Here is an 8788-nt window from a genome sequence, read left to right as displayed (position 1 = left end):
AGGACTACTTTTCTTATAATTGCCTTTTAAAAATTAACTTTTCTACAGAAATATGTATATTATGATTATTGCATCAGTTTTAAAAGCTCTCAAATCAAGTACTTTTTAAAGATGTTTAACATTAATGTTTATTTAAACTGCCCAAACTGCATTTTGTAATTGTCACATTTGTCATAAACTATAAAGGTGTTTTTTATAATAATTATATTTTTTGTTATGTTAGAACGCATAGGCACTTGAGGTTTTCCTAACTTTGCATTTTTAATATTCATATGCACTAGGATGTTATAGGGTGAGTCTAAGAAATGTCAGAAATTGTTTTAAATCCCTAAATACATATGACATTTGTTGGAGCAGTAAATGAGCGGAGATTAAATTCTTTATGTCCTAAACTGACCTAAACTAGTACATGGCTCTTTAATGCCAAACTTTGCTTGTAAGTTTGGACTCTCCTTTGTCCTTCTTAGCCCACATCGGTAACCTAGAAAAAAACATAATTCCTTTATACACTGTTCTCAAAATCCCCAACATTCTGTCCTTCTGAACAGCTAATAATGTATCATATGCTGTTGAGTGTCCCAGCATCAGGGACTATGATGTTGAAAAGTATGGATAAGCTATTGGGGGTAAGGGAGCAGCCACTGGATGAAACACTCCTCATGTTTAAAAACAAAAATGGACCAAAGGGCACTTCCATGTTTTCCCTTTTCCATCTATAAGCAAAGAATTTCAGTCACTACAACAATCATTTAAATGAACTGAGTTTAATTTGTTATGCATATTTTTATGATGCTCAAATCAAGTGTAAAGAACCTGTCAACTTGTTTACATAGTGATACAGATATGGCATTTATTTATAATGCCAACATAATTCCACATTGTTCCTCAAATAGTCACACTTCAGATTTCTGTAATTCATAAAATACATTTTGTGTATTTTGTCTCCTTTTCGCTTAAGCCAAAAAAAATATGTGCTTTTTGTGAGAGCTTCTATCTTTAATCTTTATGAATTACTAGTATTCATACTAGGGAACTCTCCGGGGTTGACCTAGAGTCTCCAGGTGAAGCTCTGCTTTACAAGGTCTTCAGGTCGGTCTCTTCTTTAGGCAGGTAAGCAATATATGGTTGCTCCTCATCTATGCATTTTCAATTACTTCCCAATCCCCAGTCAATGAAAACTGTCTAGGACCACACCTGCAGGTATACTTCCTGGAGTATACTGTAACAAAGCACGAGGTATGGGATATATCTAGGACCTCAAATGGTACATAGATTTTACTTTGCAAAGCAAAAAGGCAATTAAGGTATTTCATGCTTTATTGGTGTGATATTAAAGTTTGGACCCACGGGGTGGTATACCCAGAAGAGCATCGTGGTCCACTTCTCCATCCCACTTTTAGGGAGAGCTCAATAAAGAGTCCAGGCCGGGTTTTCTATTATGCCGAGCCCTACAGAGTGACAGACAGTTAAGCTCTTCTGCTTACATGCAGCTATATAGTTGAAGATGACACTTGTGCTGGGCCTATTATGGAGTCGAGCATCTAGGGGAGAAACTGGCAAACCGAGGACTGAGCTGTGTGTAACTCCATGGATAAACAGACAAGCTACTCCACTGTAGCTAATGATATATTTATAGAGAGCCCTCAGAGGAACAAAGATTTTGTTTGTTATGACTGAACTCTAAATAAACAGGCCTTGGGCCTTTTTGAAAACCTCACTTTGTGCTTGGAAGTAACTTATTTACCAAAAGACACTGTGCGGATACCATATACTCCAGACAGACCCATACCAGCAGGAGCAGGTTTGTCACAATACCCATAATTTATTATGTCATTTATTACTAATACGCCTTCTACCCATTTTGCCTTGAAAACTCAAAACATCAAAAAGTATATATTTAATACAAACATGCCATTCATAATCTGTAAAATAATCCATCACTTCTGAAAAAATGGATAATAAAAAATGTCACAAATCAAGACTGGCAGCTGTGTCATTCAATAAAACACTTTGTACTTAAAATTTGGAATATATGATCTAAATAAAATACTACATAAATTAGCTTTTGGAACAAATTAAACGTGTTTGTGTTATATAACAGATGATACAGTGACAAACGGGTCTGTTCACCACATCCTCTGATTGGTGGATAGGGATTTATACAAATTAAAATAAGATATAAGAGGGACAGTCACCACCTGGTATCTCATTGTCATTATGTGGCAGGTGGGATGCAGGGGTTAAAATGTGTTCTTTTCTGCCCATTGAGGTGTGGGTAGTTAAAGTGATTAAAATGCTTTGGAAAGACACAGACCTCATCTTGTGCCCCCCCCCAACCTAATGTGAGTTTACATACTTACTTACATACATATGTAACCCCTTTCTGCCCTACTCCTGGCGACAAACAGTAGTTGGCAGAAGTTACATCTTCTTCTGACGCTGACAGGGATCCTGAGCCTCCGCCATAGTTGGGAGAACGGGACATCTTCTTCTAACACAGTGCCTCCACTCAGTGCAACTTCTATTTATAGGAAACCCACCCCACTGAGTAGATGAGTACCCTCCACTTAATAAAACCTCAAAGACATGAAATAAGTACAGACATGGAAATACAGGCTGTATTGTGGTTAAAGAGATACACATATAACAGCAGAAATAAACAAGCAGTTCCTGGCTAATGTGCAATGATAATAAGTCCCTGGTATAGGAATAATACAGTCACAAGAGTCTTTAGCAGCAGGAATGCAGCCAATAAACTTCCCTTAATAACATGGGAAAAAACTATGTTTAAACAGTTATAAACTCATGGGTACCTGCAGGTAATTTATGTGCACAACGTTGGGGCCCTTAGATGTTGGTAGCGCTACCCAGATACAATGAGGAAAAAGTCTGAAGTAATCTCTGAAGATAGTACCTTTAAATGACACCTGTAACTGTAGATATCTCCAGTTCTAACAAACAAGGAAAACTGGCTAGGTGCAGATTCCCCTGGTCCTTGACAAGGCTGTGAGTGCACCTTACCAGAAATATCCAGAAGTCCAGCAAAATGGAGGGCAGGAGCAGGATAGCAATCCTTTCTCTTCCTTTTGCTGACAGACTGTGAAAACTGCAGAAAGTTCCAGATGTCTGCAGGGAGCTGAACATAAAATGACAGTCTTCTAACTCTTGTACTTGCAGTGCATTAGACCTCCCTTGCTTTTATTTCAATGTCCCAGCAGAAGTGGATAATCAGGGGAAAAAAAACAGTAGGAATACACTTTCTTTCTGCAGAGCCAGAGAACATGGCTTCACCCCTGTCCTCTTCTTCTTGCCACTCTAGCCCCTCCTCCTTACATGACATGTTAAAAGGGCAAAGTTCAAAATCACCAACTTAAAGCAAACAGCAAAATATAGCAGTCTGTTACATCCTCCCCTCTGTAAAATTCTTGCCTTCCACTGGCAAGAGCAATCTATCATACGGTTTTACAAGATGGTACAACAAAATCTAATACAAGGAAGTTCTATCATTCATTATTTCAGTCAAAACATGCAATACATTGATTAATTTAGTGCAAGTGTGGGGGTCCTGAGAATAGGTGGGTTGCCCAATGGTATCATAGGTCAAGAATCTTGGGGGTCTCCTATTTCTTCTGCATCTCCCCAGGTTGCTCTGTGGTTGCCCAGATCCTTCCATAGAGTTAGAGTCCCTGACTGGTGGATGGGGAACAAAGTTGGGACTCTCAGCATTCAATCCGGATGAGGAGGAAGAAGGAGAGGGAGTAGAGGTAGGAGGCACCGACTGTGTTTCTGGCACTGTCCACCAATCTCTTTCAGGGCTGGAAGCAGTAGCTTCTTTTTTATCAGTAGTTTGCGATGTCCCACTGGGACCTTCTCCAGGGTTGTCTGAGTCAGTTTCTGAAAGAGGCTGTATGCTAGAATTTGTATTGGCTTCACCAGTGTCTTCCTCAGAACTAGAATTTTCATCAGAGAAGGCAATAGGTAATAGGTGATTTCTATGCCAAGCTTTGATCCTACCCTCAGGCCCTTTGATTCGATACACAGGAATTCCGGGAACTTTGGAAATAACCTCAAAGAGGGTATTTCTCCAGCGATCTGCTAATTTATGTTTCCCTGGAACTCCCAGGTTTCTCAAGAGTACTTTATCTCCAGGTTGGATGTCTTTGTAACGTACTTTGAAGTCATATCTCCGCTTGTTATTTTCATTAATCTTGTCGGTAGCTCGCTCAGCCAACTCATAGGCCCTCTGTAAACTCTCTTTCAGATTCCTAACATATTGATTATGAGAAGTATGGCTCATACCATCAGAAGACACTCCTAAACGGATATCAATGGGCAACCTTGCCTCCCGGCCAAACATCAGAAAGTAAGGAGAAAACCCAGTGGATTCATGTCTGGTACAATTATAAGCGTGGACGAGAGTTTCTACATGTTGACTCCAATTCCTCTTCTCCACATCCTTGAGAGTGCCCAGCATGTCCAATAGAGTTCGATTGAATCTCTCTGGAAGAGCATCTCCTTCAGGGTGATATGGAGTCGTTCTACTTTTCTCAATCTGTAACAATCTCAGCGTTTCTTTAATTATTCGGCTTTCAAAATCTCGACCTTGGTCTGAATGCAATCGTTTAGGAAAACCATAATGGGTAAAGAATTTCTGCCATAACACTTTAGCGACGGTGGCTGCCTTCTGATCCTTGGTGGGGTAAGCTTGAGCATATCGAGTAAAATGATCTGTAATCACTAACACGTTGCTCTTACCAGTAGAGTCAGGTTCGATGCATAGGAAGTCCATACATACTAAGTCCATAGGGCCAGAACTTGTTAGGTGACCCATGGGGGCAGCACGAGTAGGCAAAGTCTTCCGCTGGATGCATCTTCTACACCTTCGGCAATACATCTCCACAGACTCTCTCATGTAAGGCCAGTAGAATCGATCCTGGATTAGGCCGAAAGTCTTATCAATTCCTAAATGGCCATGGAGGTCATGTAGGGATCTGAGCACCATTCCTCTGAACTTTTGGGGAAGAACCAACTGTTTTCGACCAGGGTGATCATGGTATTGTATGACTCTGAATAGGATTCCATTCTCAATACAGAATCGACTCCACTCCCTTTTAAAATGGGTTTGTAGTTCGACAGGCAATTTCTTTACATACTTGAGATCCTGCTTTTCCACAGCTTTTATGAGATGGCCGATTACTGGGTCTTGAGCTTGAGCTTGTTTTTTCTCATCTAAGCTGATAACAGACCATTCAGGGATAGTAATTGGAAGGCACATGGCTTCAGGAATTGCCTTGGGTGTGTAACTAAGAGAATCAATACATCTTAACTCAGAAAAATTGACCCATCCATCTTCCACAATAGAGGTCTGACATAGGGCTCTGACTCCTGGGCCTGGAATCTCAACCCACTCCTCATCTTCTTTGGTAACAGGTAATCCAGGCCTCCTAGATAGAGCATCTGCTCCCACATTTTTAGGACCTGGCTTGTATTTTAAAGAGAAATCATAGTTAGATAGGGCTGCTAGCCACCGGTGTCCTGTGGCATCCAACTTAGCTGTGGTTAAGATGTAGGTGAGAGGGTTATTGTCTGTCCTCACTTCAAACTGGGCACCATACAAATAGTCATGCAATTTGTCCACAATAGCCCATTTCAGAGCAAGAAACTCCAACTTGTGTACTGGGTAGTTCTTTTCACTTCCAGTAAGACTCCGACTAATATATGCTACTGGCCTTAGGCCTTCAGGGTACGCCTGATGGAGAACCCCTCCTAGTCCTTCAAAACTTGCATCTACATGGAGAATATATGACATATTGTGATCAGCATAAGCTAATACAGGTGCTTCAGTCATCTTTCTCTTGAGCAGTTGGAAAGCCTCTTCACAATCCGGAGTCCATTTCACTCCGATAGGTTCCTTGGAGTGAGCAGTCCTTTGCGCTCCCTTCCTAGAGTCCCCTTTCAGGAGGTCATGGAGGCTTCGGGCTATCTTTGAATAGCCTTCTACAAAACGGCGGTAGTAGCCACAAAATCCCAAAAAGGAACGCAATTCTTCAATGTTGTTGGGCCTAGGCCAGTTGACAACAGCTTCTACTTTGGCTGGGTCTGTGGCAACACCATCTGCTGATACAATGTGCCCAACATATGTCACAGAAGTCTGGGCAAATTTACACTTATCAAGAGACAACTTCAGGCCTTCTCTTTGTAGACGATCCAATACTTTTAATAGTCGTTTCTCATGCTCTTCAGGGGTTCTTCCAAACACAATTATATCGTCCAGATAAACTAGACATTCCCTAGGGCTCATATCTCCTAGAGTTTTCTCCATCAATCGCTGAAAAGTTGCAGGAGCTCCGGTAACGCCTTGAGGCATGCGAGTAAATTGGAAGAATCCTAAAGGGCAAATAAAAGCTGTTTTTTCTTGATCCTCCACCTTCATAGGAACCTGATAGTATCCAGAGCGTAGGTCTAAGACACTGAACCACCGGCTGCCATTCAAGGCATTCAAAAGATCTTCTATTCTTGGCAAGGTATATTGATCAGGAATAGTTCTCTTGTTCAGTGTACGGTAATCAATACAAAGACGTACTGACCCATTTTTCTTTCTGACCACTACTATACGTGATGCATATGGGCTTCTTGATTCTTGGATGATTCCTGCTTCCTCCATCTCATGAAGGATATCTCTTACATCCTCAATGTCTCGAGGAGCTATCCTTCGAGATCTCTCTCTAAATGGGGTAGAATCATTTAGCCGAATGGCGTGCTGGGCACTCATGGCACATCCTACATCCATATCCCCTTTAGAGAAAACTTCTTCCCTAGCCTGAAGGGCCCTTTGTAGTCTATCTTTCCATTCTGCAGGTAGACTGGTACCTTCTAAATCAAATTTCAACTCTGGAAGAGAATCTTGGCTCAATCCAACTGTCAGAGATGAAATGGGCCTTACTTCTTCCAAAAGATGGATAACTCCCAGCTTCTGGCAATGTTCTACGCGTACACCAGTTGGTGACCGATTGTGAATGGTTACTGCAAACACATCAATTTTTTTTCTTCTCCAGTCTTTTACCTCGGGCATGATAGTCCAGCCTTTAGTTGAATCCTCTTCAGGAAGAGACTCTAGACAAAACTGACACTCCCCAGATAGCATTCCTTCCCGTAAAACTGCAACAGCAGTAATGGATTTCATTTCCCCTGGTTGAAGGTCAACAGGCGTTGGTCCCCAATAATGGAACTGACCTGTTCCGGCTTCAAGGGCTAGTCGGTGACACTCTTGCCTCAGAGCTGGTTCTAGTTCATTCAATTTGTTTAAGCAGGAATTTCCCATTTCCTTCAAGTAAACTCGAAACACATCTCTCACCATCTGAGTATTAGTCCCCAATATGATGGGAACCCCAGGACGACTTCGATTTGGGCACACCAAAGCCTCCACTAGCATAGGGCATTCTTTCCCAGTGTCCAATTGAGGGATCACAATCTGTACTTTAATTACGCCCTTGACGGGGTAAGCTTGAGAACCCAGCCCCCACAATTTCACATCATTAGCTGGTGATATTGGTAAATGGCTTAGATGCTCCTCATAAAAGGACCGGAAGACTATTGTTACTTGAGATCCAGTGTCGAGGAGGGCAAAAGAAGGGATGCCTTCAATCACAAGAGATACAAGGGATTTTGGCCCTACTCTAGGATTCTCAACCAAGTGGTTACCAGAGAACTTCTTCCTTCCAAACCATCTATTCTTCAAGCGTCTGCCACATGCCGGGCCTGGGTCAACAACTAGGCCCTCAGCAAAAAGAGAATCCTTCAAGGGACATTTGGTAGAGATATGTCCCACTTGCCCACAGCTAAAACATTTAAATTCTCCTTTCTTCCCTGGCTGAGGAGAGATTTGAGAACTCTTTTTAGAGCTTTGAACTATGGTTTCTTCCTTGTTTAATACACCTGTTGGTAATTTTGTCTTAGGTGTTTTCTGGGTTTCATGTGATGATGATTTCGCTATGCCTTCCTGATGTTTTAGGATATGGTCAAATTGTTTATGTATTATTTTGGCTTCTTTCATTGTTTCAGCATAATCCAACGATCCCTTAGCGCGTAGAAGGCTGACCAAAGCTGTAGCTATAGGATCATTTGGTAAAGTCCCTCTTAGGATTTGCCTCCTCCTGTATTCATCAAACTGATCTGATGTGATAACAGCCTTCTCAAACAACTTCCCTAGCATTAATTCTAATCGTATGAGATAGGAAGTGAGGGTTTCCTTCTCCTGTTGAACTGTGGCAGCATATTGTAAACGGAGCTCCTCCTCTTCACTCTCCTCACCATAAGTATGGTCTAACACCTTTAAAAGATCATCAGCAGGAGAATTTGGGAAGCGTAGTAGGTGATACTTTATTAATTCTAATGCAGAAGATCTCAGGCCTTCGATCAACCTCAGTCGTTTGGACTCTTCAGTACAAGTCCACTCCTTTAGTGCTTGGGTTACATTACTCTTCCACAGGACAAATCCTTCTTCCCCAGCTGGCACCGGCATAATTCCAGAGAAAGTTTTAAGTCTTTTGTAGTTATGCTCATTAGATGCTTGGACCACACTTTTAGATAACTGGGTTAAGACTTCAGTTAGGGAGAGGCTCTCTGTCTTCTGACTTGTGGGAACATTAGGAAGCCTCCTATGGGTCCTGCTCCTTCTGGGCAGTTCCAAACACTGTTGTGCATGTTCATCACTGTCTTCTGTTTCAGTGTCAGTCATAATTACTCTCCTAGGTGGAATACAAAATATGTGATCACTGTCCCCATCATT

At 41.6% G+C, this 8788-nt stretch overlaps 1 protein-coding gene across 1 annotated transcript; it reads right to left on the bottom strand.

Moving 5' to 3' along the window:
* Window positions 1–3484: 3484 nt before the first annotated feature.
* Window positions 3485–6664, bottom strand: GIN1 (gypsy retrotransposon integrase 1). The gene has a single exon (XM_053454291.1). It carries the CDS (start codon window positions 6662–6664, stop codon window positions 3485–3487), a length of 3180 nt encoding a protein of 1059 aa, XP_053310266.1.
* Window positions 6665–8788: the final 2124 nt, after the last annotated feature.

This window comes from Spea bombifrons, chromosome 1, assembly GCF_027358695.1.
Source record: "Spea bombifrons isolate aSpeBom1 chromosome 1, aSpeBom1.2.pri, whole genome shotgun sequence".
Classification (NCBI taxonomy): Eukaryota; Metazoa; Chordata; class Amphibia; order Anura; family Pelobatidae; genus Spea; species Spea bombifrons.
The sequence above is the reverse complement of the archived record's forward strand: the minus strand, read 5'-3'. Positions and strand labels throughout refer to the sequence as shown.

Bases quoted from the DNA above. Each gene is read 5' to 3' on its own strand.
- GIN1 (XM_053454291.1), bottom strand. From the start codon at position 6,664: ATGGAGGAAGCAGGAATCATCCAAGAATCAAGAAGCCCATATGCATCA.